Source organism: Bombus impatiens, unplaced genomic scaffold, assembly GCF_000188095.3.
Source record: "Bombus impatiens unplaced genomic scaffold, BIMP_2.2 scf_0064, whole genome shotgun sequence".
In the NCBI taxonomy this organism is placed as follows: domain Eukaryota; kingdom Metazoa; phylum Arthropoda; class Insecta; order Hymenoptera; family Apidae; genus Bombus; species Bombus impatiens.
In genome coordinates, this window is record NT_176483.1 from 2,195,069 (window position 1) to 2,210,851 (window position 15,783).

At 30.0% G+C, this 15,783-nt stretch overlaps 2 protein-coding genes and 2 long non-coding RNA genes across 5 annotated transcripts; 1 reads left to right on the forward strand and 3 right to left on the reverse strand.

Moving 5' to 3' along the window:
- Positions 1-139: 139 nt before the first annotated feature.
- LOC112214071 lies at positions 140-1,766 on the reverse strand. The gene is made up of 2 exons (XR_002948000.2): positions 465-1,766; positions 140-390 (listed from the first exon to the last, which is right to left on the reverse strand). It is a non-coding gene; the product is annotated as an uncharacterized LOC112214071 (long non-coding RNA).
- A 990-nt stretch (positions 1,767-2,756) lies between these two features.
- Positions 2,757-9,836, forward strand: LOC100741688 (serine/threonine-protein phosphatase 2A catalytic subunit alpha isoform). Its single transcript, XM_003485606.4, has 6 exons — positions 2,757-3,049; positions 6,186-6,395; positions 6,513-6,776; positions 6,855-7,027; positions 7,148-7,255; positions 7,363-9,836. Exons 1-6 carry the CDS (start codon positions 2,948-2,950, stop codon positions 7,433-7,435), a joined length of 930 nt encoding a protein of 309 aa, XP_003485654.1. The 5' UTR covers positions 2,757-2,947; the 3' UTR covers positions 7,436-9,836.
- On the reverse strand, positions 2,810-4,297 carry LOC112214062. The gene is made up of 2 exons (XR_002947985.2): positions 4,201-4,297; positions 2,810-3,507 (listed from the first exon to the last, which is right to left on the reverse strand). It is a non-coding gene; the product is annotated as an uncharacterized LOC112214062 (long non-coding RNA).
- A 2,419-nt stretch (positions 9,837-12,255) lies between the features above and the next one.
- On the reverse strand, positions 12,256-15,642 carry LOC100741808 (graves disease carrier protein-like). Of its 2 annotated transcripts, none has more exons than XM_012394092.3 (7): positions 15,324-15,642; positions 14,970-15,079; positions 14,760-14,893; positions 14,173-14,358; positions 13,568-13,724; positions 12,828-12,969; positions 12,256-12,732 (listed from the first exon to the last, which is right to left on the reverse strand). In XM_012394092.3, the coding sequence occupies exons 2-7, from the start codon at positions 15,049-15,051 to the stop codon at positions 12,558-12,560; spliced, it is 876 nt and encodes a 291-aa protein (XP_012249515.1). In that variant the 5' UTR covers positions 15,052-15,079; positions 15,324-15,642; the 3' UTR covers positions 12,256-12,557. The 2 variants fall into 2 exon arrangements, with proteins under 2 accessions (XP_012249515.1, XP_012249514.1); XM_012394091.3 differs by having other exon boundaries at positions 14,970-15,062; positions 15,324-15,641.
- Between the last annotated feature and the right edge of the window lie 141 nt (positions 15,643-15,783).

Here is a 15,783-nt window from a genome sequence, read left to right on the forward strand (position 1 = left end):
TTAATATACGTAAATAATATCATATTCAGAATATTATTTATGATTGAAACATTTTTATGTTATTAAATCCTTTTACTAAAAAAGCAAAATTATAGTATAACTTTAGACTTTGGAAAGGTTTTTAATAATGAAACAAATATTTATGTTACATAACATTTATTTGACATTAGTTAAATACAAAGTAATTAGTAAGGTAATCATAATAATCATATAAGGCAAAAGTTTGTCTCTAAAATCATTATCGTGATCTTGTTTCCTCCTTTCACCTCCCGTGATACTCGGTCCACCGTGAGTCGAGTCCACGGCCGCATTAAGGGGAGGGGGAGAGAGAAAGGGGCAGATACGACCGGGTCTGGGTTATTTTTCCACGATAACGTTACACAAAAAATCCTAAGCAATCAATCAAAGCGCCTTACTGCGGTTAAATTGAACAATATTCATCGGTCGCTAAGAGCCTTACTTACCCCTTTCATAGGAGTTCCCAGACGTATGTATACGATCGTGGTCCAATCGACGGTCTTATAAAGTCTCGATACCTGCTACGTAGAATCGTCCGAAAGTTAACTCGTGAAAAATCAACATGTATGATATCAAAGTTCTTGTTCTTGCATGACAGACAGAGATGAGTGAAATGTGTCAGTCTCTGTCTGAGACATTTATAGCATGTCCCGCAAGAACAAGGACTTCGATGTCTTCCATGTTGACTTTTCGCGACTCAGTTTTTGGAGGGTATCTTCTATGCTTTCGGTATAATATATAAGTATGGAGACATATTTATTGGGTTGGCAACTAAGTGATTGCGGATTTTGTCATTACCACCTAACGATGCCAACCTAATATATGACTGTAGATTGGACCACAGTCATTACATCAGAGCACATCCACATCGTCCGAAATTTCAGAAGCAACTCCTTGACCACGAATATTTCATCGATATTACCGAGGATCGACATTCTTCTTCTTATGCCGTCACATGCTTGCAACATATCGTGGCCCTACCGTTAATTGTTTAAATATTTGCAGTAAAGGAAACCATTGCTGTTAGAAAAAACTTGTGTTTCATGAAAGTCGTCGTACACGTATCCAAAGAAATTGCCTGTTTTGTAACCAACATTTGAACAAGCGCTGACCGAAACACCACAATTCCAATACAGATGTTGCACCACGCGGTCAAGTTCAAGAAGCGGTTTCACGCGGGCATATACAAAAACCTATAAAGAGTTGGGGGCTGCCCTGTTTAGTTCCACTGTAGATCAATAATATAACGATAACGACTTTGCCGACCGTTCACTAAAAACGTTGATCTCATGGTGTCACTAGCAGCGGCAATTTGAAAACATTATGCTTTTATGCAACTAATAAGATTGCTTTTTCAAAAAATACTGTATAATTTTCTGAGCGAAGTAAATGTGAGTTACTTTCTTGATTTATTAAAAGAATTACCACGCGCATCTGTATACAACCATCGATTCAAATCATTCTTCAATTATACATAATTAAACATTCTTAAAATGGCGTCCAAGTAAATCGTACGCTATGCACAAATTTTATACGTGCATAATTTTTAAAACAGATTTCTTCGCCTTAAAATTTGTATTTCTGAATTTTATTCGAAAAATACTTGAAAACTATCATACCATATAAGAATGGGTTATAAATTTGGTGTGCTCAAAAAAGCTCAAAAAGAATCATTTTATCGACGAAATCAAAATAAACATTCAAATATATGTAAAGACTTGTACAACATACCAAAATATAAAATATTGTAAATTTAGACAATATTTATTGGTGGGGTGCTATATATGTTACACCTTTATTTCAAATTAGTCATGACAATGTATAGGTACAATAAAATAAATTCAGTACAAGTGTACAAAGAAGCAGTTATGTATATCAAAAAAGAGAAACATATGTACAATCAAAATATCACATTAAATCAAATCAAATTTCTATAAACATTAAATAAATAGACTTCCACTTAAACATAATTTTTTAAATTATTTACTTCTTAATAGTTGCTGTATTTAATTTAATCAAATATTTACCTTACTCTGAATTTTGAATGAAATCCTTTTGAATTCTTTGAAATTCTTCGAAATTCTTGAATTCTCTGAATTAGTTCAGCTGAAATATCCTCTCTCAAAGAAAATCGTTCAGACTTCATTGTGTGATAATCAAAGTACAAAAATCGAAGCAAAATTTGTAAAATTAATTACAAATCAATCGCCATTATAGCTGATACATACATACATACATACATACATACATACATACATACATACATACATACATATTTTGACCTATTCAAAATTATACGATCTATGTATTTTAAGAACTATCATTTTGTATCTTGCATTTAAATAAATTAGACATTTTCGTAAATATCACGTTGATCGAATTTGGTGAGTTCTCATGTCGACATGGTAACAAAACAAACGTAATATTTACAAAGTGATTGGATGTATGGTGTGAAATGAAATCTTCGGTCAAGCTCTGAAACCATCATATATCTTGTATTAAAATATTTCTTTATCTTCGCCAGATTTTATCCCGCATTTCTACGTTACTGAAAAGCTCCGATATTTCCAATAGAAATGTAATCATAGTTGTTAAAACGATGCAGTCACAGTTGCACAGTGTACAATAGCATATATACGACAAAAGTATACTCGACTTCTGATTGGTAAAAGCGAGATAAACGCAGAACGCGATTGGCCGGCATGATAATCTAGGTTATAGCTAGTGAAGCACGCATGAATTTAGTGTGACGTCACCGTCCGTACTCGCAATCGGCCATTTTGTGAGTGTGTGCTGGATCGGGATATTTGTGTTAAGAAGCTTTTCCAGTAAAACCGAATGATTTAGTTTACGGGACGGACTCGCTTTACTTTTATTACATGTGCTAAGAGTGCGGGCTATCCGTAGACTTCATACGTAGATTTGTACGATGGAGGAAAAGGCGTCGTTGAAGGAACTCGATCAGTGGATAGAACAATTAAATAACTGCCAACAACTAACAGAAAGCCAAGTAAAATCTCTGTGCGAGAAGGTACACATACACTTTTCCCTCATAAAAAATTATCACCACGTCGATTCTTTCAGTGTATCTTTTTTATTGAGATATCTCTTGTTTGGCTTACAATTAATTTTGTTACGCTGTTTTACGCTCGTTTATTCGTATTCTACTGATCACCACCGAGAGCATAATTTGACGTGTCATTACAAATTTCATTGCAATACATTTGAATATGTTTTATATGCAGAAATAATATTATCGATAGTGTATTTCGCAATTTCGACAAATTCAGTCTTGATAGATATTATTTAAAATTACGATCAGACGCTCCAAAAACCACCGTGTTCATTGCTATTTGGATTTACACTGCAACTTGTTCAAACCAAGCAAGCTTGCCGAATCAACCCACGATTCTATTTTTACTTTCCGAATGAGATCTCTTGCAGCATGTAAAGAGCACTTTAATTTTCATGCTTCAACGCTCGAAACACCTGTGATATGTCGAAATTATCTTATTTGATTGTATTCGTCTTCGAGATGTTTGTATATGTAATACTTGCTCATGCATAACGCTTAAAAGATGTTTAATCATTATGCTTGGAAACTTTTAATAATAACTGCTTGAAATACGACAATATGTACTGTTATAGACAAGAAAATGTCATATTTATCTGTGTATTTGCAAATTAATATTAATATAGAATATTTATAGATTATAAATTTGCTTCATATGTTATAATAAATAAGTAATTTGCTATAAATGCTTTTCTATATGGAAGAAAATAAAAAGTATAAGTTGTATACTTATACTATCATTTCTTAATCAGCTGTATTATCTAATCTATTATATTATCACTATCGTTCCTAAATATATTTTTACTATCTTTTATGTAAATTATATTAATGTTATTACTAGACTGTGGAATTTTATGCATTTATGGTAAATCTTAAAATGCAATAGTATCCAGAATGCATGTAATATGTAAAAATATAAAAAATATCTGAAGTAGTCAATAGTAAAGTATAATTAGTAGGAAAAATAAATCCTTATTTAGGTTTCACTTTGTTGGCTATTAGCATTAAATATTTGTAGTTTATTAACTCATTGTATTGCTATTCTTGTATTACTAATTTGTTGTATATGTTAATGGAACTTAACAGTAATGTAAAAATTAATTTCTTACTGAAAATTTGCAATATTTTGAAAAGTCTTTGTTTTATTTGTTGTAAATAAACTCTTGTATGTATGTCCGTCCGTCCGTCCGTCCGTCTGTCTGTCTGTCTGTCTGTCTGTCTGTCTGTCTGTCTGTCTGTCTGTCTGTCTGTCTGTCTGTCTGTCTGTCTGTCTGTCTGTCTGTCTGTCTGTCTGTCTGTCTGTCTGTCTGTCTGTCTGTCTGTCTGTCTGTCTGTCTGTCTGTCTGTCTGTCTGTCTGTCTGTCTGTCTGTCTGTCTGTCTGTCTGTCTGTCTGTCTGTCTGTCTGTCTGTCTGTCTGTCTGTCTGTCTGTCTGTCTGTCTGTCTGTCTGTCTGTCTGTCTGTCTGTCTGTCTGTCTGTCTGTCTGTCTGTCTGTCTGTCTGTCTGTCTGTCTGTCTGTCTGTCTGTCTGTCTGTCTGTCTGTCTGTCTGTCTGTCTGTCTGTCTGTCTGTCTGTCTGTCTGTCTGTCTGTCTGTCTGTCTGTCTGTCTGTCTGTCTGTCTGTCTGTCTGTCTGTCTGTCTGTCTGTCTGTCTGTCTGTCTGTCTGTCTGTCTGTCTGTCTGTCTGTCTGTCTGTCTGTCTGTCTGTCTGTCTGTCTGTCTGTCTGTCTGTCTGTGTGTGTGTGTGTGTGTGTGTGTGTGTGTGTGTGTGTGTGTGTGTGTGTGTGTGTGTGTGTGTGTGTGTGTGTGTGTGTGTGTGTGTGTGTGTGTGTGTGTGTGTGTGTGTGTGTGTGTGTGTGTGTGTGTGTGTGTGTGTGTGTGTGTGTGTGTGTGTGTGTGTGTGTGTGTGTGTGTGTGTGTGTGTGTGTGTGTGTGTGTGTGTGTGTGTGTGTGTGTGTGTGTGTGTGTGTGTGTGTGTGTGTGTGTGTGTGTGTGTGTGTGTGTGTGTGTGTGTGTGTGTGTGTGTGTGTGTGTGTGTGTGTGTGTGTGTGTGTGTGTGTGTGTGTGTGTGTGTGTGTGTGTGTGTGTGTGTGTGTGTGTGTGTGTGTGTGTGTGTGTGTGTGTGTGTGTGTGTGTGTGTGTGTGTGTGTGTGTGTGTGTGTGTGTGTGTGTGTGTGTGTGTGTGTGTGTGTGTGTGTGTGTGTGTGTGTGTGTGTGTGTGTGTGTGTGCGTGTGTGTGTGCGTCGCGTGCGCGCGCACGTGTGTGTCTAACTTTATATAAAAGTATTCAAAATAGAGGACTCATTGTAATATTTGAAATGTAAAACAGATTTTTGTATATTTGGATTCCATTTCTTTAACACATTCGAAGCAAATGACTTACATGTGCATCATCTGAGTTCTAGCAAAGGAACCCGAATGATACATCTATGAGTTTTTAAATGCCTTGGTGTCAACATGTCAATTGCATTCATAAAATTATGAACTTGTATAAATATTTCCAGTCTAGTTATAAATCTGTTGTATTAACTCATTAAGAACCATGCAGTGAAATAATATGTAAATGTTATGTAAATGCAACATTATCGCAAAACCCAAATTAAGTAAGTTATTGTTTATAAATTTTAAAAAATCCATTGAAATAATAGGTATATCACAGAATCCCATTGTATGAATTGGAAATACAAAAACAATAATTTTAATAAAATAATATATCATAAAATATTCCAATTTTTTTTAATTTCATAAAATTATAGGATCTATATGAAACAAGAAATAGTAATGAAACAGATATTGAACAGATTCTTGAAGTTCCTTTTCATAATTGCAACATGGATTCAGTAAAATTTAGTAATGTAAATTAAAAAAGAAAGGTTGAATGAAATGTTGCATTAACGCAACTTTGACCGTTAATGAGTTAATATTATTATTATTATAATATTGTAAATGTGGCTGGATAGATAATTATAAATCATTTCTTTTATTTTCTAAATTACCCATTGACCTAAATAACCTATTATGTATTTATATATCTTTATATTGCTTTAACATTTTTAGATAATAAATAATATCAGGGAATTAATATATGTTTGTAGGCAAAAGAAATTTTAGCTAAAGAATCTAACGTACAAGAAGTAAAATGTCCTGTAACGGTATGTGGAGATGTACATGGACAATTCCATGATTTAATGGAATTGTTCAGAATAGGAGGCAAGTCTCCAGATACAAATTACCTTTTTATGGGTGACTATGTAGACCGTGGTTATTATTCTGTTGAAACTGTTACCTTACTTGTTGCGCTCAAGGTAAAATTCTTTTAAACAGATATATATGTAAATTGAATATACAGATATAGAACTGCCTGTTTTCCTTTATATACACTATTTTTCCTTTATAATGTATATAAAATTTTATTTTCATAGGTCAGATATAGAGAAAGAATAACTATTTTAAGAGGTAATCATGAATCAAGGCAAATCACACAGGTATATGGGTTTTATGACGAATGTTTACGTAAATATGGCAATGCCAATGTATGGAAGTTCTTCACGGATCTATTTGATTATTTACCATTAACTGCTCTGGTAGATGGTCAAATATTTTGTTTACATGGTGGTTTATCACCTTCGATCGATACTTTAGATCATATACGTGCTCTAGACCGTCTTCAAGAAGTACCACACGAAGTCAGTATTTATAGGTGACTTTCTAAATTTGTAAAGGAAGAATGGAAGATATGTAAAATATTATTCATATTACTTTAGGGACCCATGTGTGATCTTTTGTGGTCAGATCCAGATGACAGAGGAGGATGGGGTATTTCTCCTCGAGGAGCAGGGTATACTTTCGGACAAGATATTTCAGAAACTTTTAATCATTCTAATGGCCTGACATTAGTATCACGAGCACATCAATTAGTTATGGAGGGTTACAATTGGTATATTTATTGGAAATGTTTACTTATGATTTAATTTGTACTGTATTTGTGTATTAATATTATGGTATTATTATTATAAAATTTTGTATCCCATACATATATATATATTTTTCATTACAGGTGTCATGATCGTAATGTTGTAACAATATTCTCAGCTCCCAATTACTGCTATCGTTGTGGAAATCAAGCTGCAATTATGGAATTAGATGACGCTTTAAAATATTCATTGTAAGTATAATGATTTTATATTAAATGAAATAATTGGTGAGCAAAAATATTGATATGAATTATTTTTTATTCATTTTCGTACAATATTTTGTATTTTATCTCTACAGCCTTCAATTTGATCCAGCTCCAAGGCGCGGTGAGCCGCATGTTACTAGGCGGACACCAGATTATTTCTTGTAAACAATCAAAACCCCTGAGTTATCTATTAAGGTAGGGGTACAGAAATGATTCAGGCTTCATAGCAATGCCACTGAACATAATTTATGATAGAACATCAATAAAGTGTGAGGTTGCAGCTATCCTTACACATTACATTATAGTCTCAAGTATTATATCATGACTCTTTGTGGTGTCTTGTTGAGAGATGGCACACAACCGAGTATTTTGCGCGTGTCCCACACCATTCATGTAGACACAACATTAAATGTATACAAATAGAAAAAAAAACAAACAATAATGTACACACGTACCAATTAAAATTCACGTATCACATTGAGTTCTACAACTTTCATTGTATTGCTTGTATTTTTATTATCAAGAAACGAAACAGAAGAAATGAACATAATAAGTAGTGCGAATAAAAAACTGTGCATGGTATTGTTTGAAACCTTGAAGAAATATTAATTTATTGAAAAACTGTTTATACGAGCAAAATTATTTGTTGCGTGTACTGAATAGAAATAATGTTGTTTAAGGTTTCAAAAAGTGTACCAAAATAATAATAGTTTATATTTAAGAGAGTGTCACATAATTGCTAGTGTGAATGGAGCATGAAATGTTCCACTTGAAGGAAATATACAAAGGGTTGATGCAACAGTAAATTTGGCATATACAAATCGTGCCATATAAACAATTGAATAAATTCTCTAGTGAATTTTATTAATGATTGTAACATAGCATTATACGTATTAATTAATCACAATCGTCGCAGTCAATAATTTTGCTTATAGTATTGACATTGTTTTATTAAGTAAATCAAAATATAATTTGTATAAGTCTTATTTTTATAATTATCTTACAAAATAATTTAGTGCAAGTCCATCAGTCATGTTTATTCCATAGCATTTATTTTATTTTAGTTACGCTCATTGCTGTTTTTATTTTTCAAACCTGCTTGCCTAAATATAATTTTTAAATATTAATATTAAATACAAATGTCGTCGGTTATCTCATGTTTTATAATTTAAGGATTAAGAAAACTTTTGCATCAATCCTGTCAAGACTTCCTAAGTGAAACACACACTTTATACTGAATGAATTCATGCATTCACAATCATTAAATTGAAAGTTAATTGCTTATGAACCTACCGACAACTTTTTTACTAATTAATAGATATAAAATAATGCTTCTGGTAAATAAACATGTGTAATGCAAGTTTAATGAATTTAATGTGTTGTCAAATCATTCATACTCGTCAATACACAGGCATTGTATACATGAGCATTGAATGTATTCACGGAATACATAATTCATAGAATTAAACATGTAATTTGAACATATGCATAATGAAACGATACAGTAGTAACAATAAAGAGAAAAAAAAACGAAAAATGTATAGGTGCACACTATAGCAATTTACTAAGACTGTAAATGTAAAAGAAAATAGCACAGAAACCATAACATTGTGGATACAGTAACTTTTTCTGCATTAATGCAGGGCTAAGCATTTTTTCATTTTTGTTTTATATATTATATATTACACATATTTTCTGGGTTATAAAAGAAATAAAGGTAAAATTTTCTATATATAGAAAAAAAAATTATGGTATTATATAACAGCAGATGAAGCAGATTGAGTTAATTAAAAGTACGTCTTTTAGTAAAATCAATAATAGTTTTTGGAGCTTGTATAGTTAATTTTGTATTTGCTCTATTTATTTTCTTTTTAAAGTATTTCATATAAGACATAAATTTCAATATCAAATAAACTCTTATATGTTGTTAATTCTTAAAGATTCAATACTTCACAACATTATTATTTCTTTATTTGTCAAATTTTACTTTAGATAATGTGATAAAAACACTTATTTTTAAGTGTAAAAGTCATAAATCCGGTTATTTCTGTTTCACTTTAATTTTGAATGTCAATATTTTATGTACTTACATGCAGATTTTTACAAAGTGATCACAGAGCTAAGCTAAAAATGAGTATGCTTTTATCAAAAGCTGATTGATCACCGATGCACACGCAGAAATTCGAATTAAAACAAAACGCTTCAAACTTATCTGTTATGTATATAAATTCAGGGCAAAATAATCAGTTTATAGCTGTATATAATTATTATATATCACATACAGACTACATTGTATATATCAATTTGAAGTAATATCTTTTACAATATTTTTTGGAACATTTTATATCAATCATAGAAAATACTTCAAGCAATTGCGAGTTATGTGTGTGCACTTGGTTCTTATCTTTCGGCATGCGTCCCTGGTTTTAGACTTTATGTATTTTGAACAAATTAAGTTACAAATTTTAAACTGGCTTGCTGAAGCAAAGTAAACAGTATGCCTTGAACTGATATTATGTCGTCTCATTATAAACAGAAGCTAGATAAATAAAGAAATGTTATCATATTTAGAGAGTCTTATATCATTTTTACACATTGAACTACTGTAATGCAAGACATGATATGAGCAAAACTAATTACTGGTCATAAGACTAATACATAAATAATTATTCGCATGTATTTTAACATATAAAAACTTTAAAAGTAAATTTCTATAGAAATAGGTAAATTTTTATGATTAAAGTCATATTTATAAATTACATAAACCTAGTAATATCTTAAGTACATGTACAAAAAACCATTTATTACAAGACACTCAATTGAAAAATAAATATTTCAAGTTAAACCAGCAATAAGCAAAATTATTTATTAAAATGCATAGTTTACTAACTAAAAATATTCAAATGTATTACTGATAATGGGACATTAAGTTTAAAGTATGACAAATTGCTATACAGAGCGTTCTGAAATTAATTAGCATATAATTCGTACAGTGTATTCAGGAAATTCAATAAATAAAAAGGATTCATACATAAATCTATATTCATAATTGTTTTCTTAATACACTACATGCCCTGTTTTGAAGAAAGTTTTATCAAGATATTTAATCGAAAGAAAACAATATTTGTAGTGACTTCCAGATATTTTAATTACACTTTATACATATCTACTTAATTTGAACAGTGTAACAAAAAACATTTTTTCTTGTTTTAAGATAATTTTTGATAAAGCATGTTAAAAAGTTATGACATAAAAATTGATTGGATAAAATTGTATAATAACACATCACTGTAGAATTATTAATTGATAAATTAGTCAACAATGATAGTCATTGTTATCAATTATTATTCATATAAAATTAATTTATCAAACAAAGAAATATTTAAAATTTTACACGAACTTTCTTATCTTCTTAATTTGTTGAATATATTGTATTGTTTTAGCATCAAAATTTGGAAACATCTTGTGTTTTTTTTTGTACATTACTAATTAATTTAAATTACAATTCTTATAATTTTTAAAATAATTTATTCTGTCCTCACTCATAATTAAGAAAGAATTAATTAAGAGGTATAAATTGAAGGTTGTAGTTTCAAAAAAGATAATTTATTTATAAATTCGAAATTACAATTATCATTTTGTTCTTTAATTATCATTACATGTATCCTTTACATTAATAACCATTTATTATGTACAGCGAGTTTATGGTAAATTTACTATTTACTATGAATAAAAATATACTATTATATAATTCTTTAATTAATACTTCTTTGGTCTACAATTTTTAAACATGGTAACATTGTACAAAAAGTGTTATTAAAATTTTTATTAATATTGTATATATAAAATATTACTAATTATATGAAATATAATGCAATCTTTTTTTCATGTAATCAAAACAGTCATTTGCAAAACGAATATGAAAATAATAATTACATATAAACAAAAAAATAGTTTTTCACATATAATGTATCCTTGTTATAACCACTGATCATCGTCATAGTATCAGAAAACGGTGACACTTTGATATTATCACCACGGCATTAGGGTAATTAGTATCAATTTTGTATCAGCAGTAGTTATCACTGTGATATCAAAGATTAATATCAATTGTACGTAAACAACCACTGCGTATATATATGCGTGTGCGTGTTTCTACAGGGCGAATCACCTAACGTGATCATCTGGAAATCTTGCTTGTTTTTGATAATGTTTCAAGTACAAGTTGAATGGTTTCGAGAAAATATAATCTGACATTAGCTTTTTCGTAGGCGAACACATAAAGAACATATGAAGGTCACTGATATTTTTTAAATGAAATGATATATTTTTTATAACATTAGCTGATTCATATGGGCATTCTCTACAAAAAAGTATTAACCGATTTATGTGTACTGAAAAACCATTGGTTTAAGAAATATTATAACTTTAATTTGTCAAATTTAACGTACGAAAGATGAAGGTAACATAAACTCAAGAATATCGTGTTTTTCCTTAACCTCTATATCTAAATTTGATAAAATTAAAGGACGATTTAGACTAGCGATCACGGTACGATCCAATCATGTCATATCAGGCGCCTGTCAAAATCGCTAGCACGTAATTCAGTACGAGCATTTACAATAGACAGGCAGTTCAGTGAAATAAAATGAGATGCTCTTGATTGGTGACCTGACCTGGCGTGATCTGATCTTATTGCGATTGCTAATTTGAATCAAGCTTGCAGTTAGAATATCTGTTAAGCTAATATTTTTTCGGTATAAATAGGTTAATACTTTATTAATGCTTTATAGATTAATAATTTTTTGTACAGAATGTTTAGCTAAGTTGGCTAATGTAATAGAAAAATATATGATTTCGTTAAAAAAAAAAGTGACCTTCATATGTCTTCTACGCGGTCACTTACGAAAAGCTAATCATATCAAATTATGTCCTCTTCGAAACCATCTAACTTGTAGCTGGAACATTTTTTATGTTTTAACTAATAACAAGTGAAATATTTCAGGTGGTCACGTTAGTTGGTCCACCCTAAATATTTATTCTATGTATGTATACTTCGCAAATATTTTCCATATATTTCACATATTCGTGGCATATCATACTTGCATAAATTTATCACATACAGATAATAAATTAGATTGAAAGAATCACCTCTATGTTACAAAGTAAAAATCAAACAATATTTTTGTCCCAGTAATTGTAGAAAAATATTAATATTGATTGCGTTTTACCACTAATAGAAATATAAGAACTGAGACATCACAAATACGTGTTCTGATTAGATAAATTAGAATTTTAGTCCAGTGTCTAAATGTAGTATTTGTTTCATGATCTCGTATGTTGTAAAACTAACTGATACCATAGGAATAGCTCGTAGATAATTAATACTCATTCCACGATACAGACCTCTAGCAATACCATTTTCTTCATATATCGTTTTTATAGTCTGTGACATGCTAGAACTAAAAGTGAATTATAATTAAATATTGTGTAATAAACCATTAAAAAATTAAATATCCTCTTTTATATTCACATTATAACAGTGGTAGACTCTTACTTGCATTTGTGAGTATTATGATCCATCATACCTAGTTGCATCCGTCTTCTAGTAACATCTAATGGATAAGAAAAACTTTGAGCAACAGCACCAGCAATACCTCCACACAATAATCTTGCTGGTATCGTTAAAACTAGACCACCTATAGTTATATTAACATATAATTTTTACCAAGTATTAAAGACAATTACACAAGTCGGAATTATGCATTTTATAAAATTTAGTTACGATTTTGTATGATAGATCTTCTTATTTGTGGAAAAATGTATAAAGAATTCTTAACACTGGGGACCGAAGACGCGAATTCGCGTCTTTCATAGTTCATGCAGTATCCTATAAAAACTTTAACTGCTGTTAAATAAAAAAAAGCAATGGATGCTATAAACGAAATGTTATGAAATTGTTTTTACATCAAATGCTTGAATAATACGAAACCGTTATCAATATATCAGATATAATATTGGTCGCTTTGAATCTTTTTCAGTCGCTCCAAAGACACCCGAGAATTCAGGCTATATGCTTGTCAAAGCGGCTGATCCCCAGAGTATTAAGTATTTGTATGCTTATATTAATTAAAATATTTTCCAAAAGTATTTTTAGAAAATTGTTAAATTTAACTAAAGACCAAATATCTCTTCTATTTTTACATAACTCTTACCGAAAAATATTAATTTATATATTATTATTGGAAGTAAAATTTCTATTTCAATAAATCTATACAAATTTTAAATTAGTCATACCAGTATTTCTGTCATATTTTTCACAAAAATAATTTGGTGCATGTTTCATGCATAAATATTTAAGTTTTTCAAATGAATAAAATGAAAATCCTGCATATGGAATCATGCCAATAATAGTTGGCCAAAACCCTCTGTACAATGCTCGAATACCACCTTCCTGAAAGATTCAATGATATAATATTGTTATTAATAAGAAATCAATCATTAAAAAAATAGTATTTTATGTAAATTTACTTTCTTTTGTTTTTGGAGTTATTATTTAAAAAATGTTCTTTTCAAACGAATATGTGGTAATAATATATGAACCAATTCACAATTCAAAAGCTCTAAACTTTACACTCTATATCTTAATTGATATGCTAACTTTCTTGCTGCTACTTCCTATTCATATAAATTACATATATATTTATAATGCAGCTGTTCCTTATATGTTTTTGTGCATTTCAATAAAAGCTTAATTACATGAGATCAGAATAAGTAATTTCAAATGTAGATTAGTCACATCTTTTTATGCAAATGTGTTAATATATATTATGACAGTAATATTATCTTTCAATCTCAAAACTTAAAGTCTTTTAATAACATTTAATGAAATATGAACTCACTTTTTTAAAAATTGTGATACCCGCATGTACAATCCCTACATAAATATGTTCTCCGGCAACTTGAAAAGCAAGCCTGGCTCTAATCACGTCAAGTGGATATGTTAATGTAACTGCGGTAACACCAGCAGCAGATCCAGCCAAAAACTTATCTATATGAGTATGCGTTCCAAATAAGTCACCTAAATACTGGTAGAAATAAAAAACTAGCTTAATTTACTTATAATTTCAATCATATATACTTAATTTTTTTAACAAGAATGTTGTATTTATTTCCCCTCATTAAAGCTGTATGTCTATCTTATATTTGTATAGGTAAATTATTAAACATTTTTAGAAGATAGGTAAATTATTAAATATTTTACATATGTGTATTTATATGTGTATTTATATGTGTATATATGCAATATATTCACTTGCATACATAAGTCCAAAAATGAATCTAAATTGTAAAAGCTCACCTTTAAATTATGAGCATGTTTTTATATTAATAACGGTTACTTCGCTCTGTGGAACCACTTTACACAGAAAAAATTGACATTATTTTTTTAATTGTTTCAATACAAAAGGTCGCATTTACTAATAATTACCTTTTTATATAATTCAAATGTAGTAAATTGTGTTGCTGCATATGGAAATATTCTAATCATTTGTGCATAATTTCCTTTGTAAAGAGCAATAAATTGTTCACGTTGAATTATTTCTTTCAATCCGGAAAAGACACCTATGTAGTAGAAGAAGTTAATACTTCGATTGTATTGTTTCTAAATATTTTTTCTTTACAAAGTTGCATTCTTTACCTAAGTGTTTATAATGCTTATTATGTGCTTGCAATAATATTTTTATCCTATCTAGTGGAGCTACTGTTGTTTTTGAACACATTCCAGCTACCCCTGTAAAATGTTTATTACTAATAAAACAATCTTTATTTATTATCAAGCAATTTATGTAATAATACTGCAAATTCTTTGAAACAGATTACTATCTTTCCTTAATAATAATAATGACACAAATATTGTCATAAATATAAAATTGTTCTACTATGGTTGATAATAAATGATTCACATAATATTTCTCTCTAAACGAATAATAATTAAATGAAAATGCGTTATTATTATTTAGCGACGTTTTATTGGAAGAAATGTTTAACTCACCGCCGGCAATTAAACTTTTTAGTAAAAATGCATAATCTTTCTCGGACTCAACGCGGAATGCCATTTTTGAATTGTTAATGCAGGATGTACCCAAATATTATATTGGGAGAAGTAGATCGAAACACAGCCATGGAAAATTACTGATTCCATTCCACTTCACTGCACAGATAATACTCCATTGCTTGATAACGGGATCATTGGTTTTTACTTACTTTTTCTTATTCGTATTAAAAGTGCTGTATATTTAGGTTATGTTTTCTAGTAATATTTATTATCTATAATTATGAAATACTATTAAAAAAATAAATTAAGAAGGCAAATTATGTATGAAAAATACAAAACAAAATCTATCAAAACAACTTTGTATTTGTTTTAATTAAAAAAATCTTTTATTTAAGATTATTTTAATATATTATAATTTATTCAAGCCTGCAGAAAAGTGTGTATGTGTAATTAATTT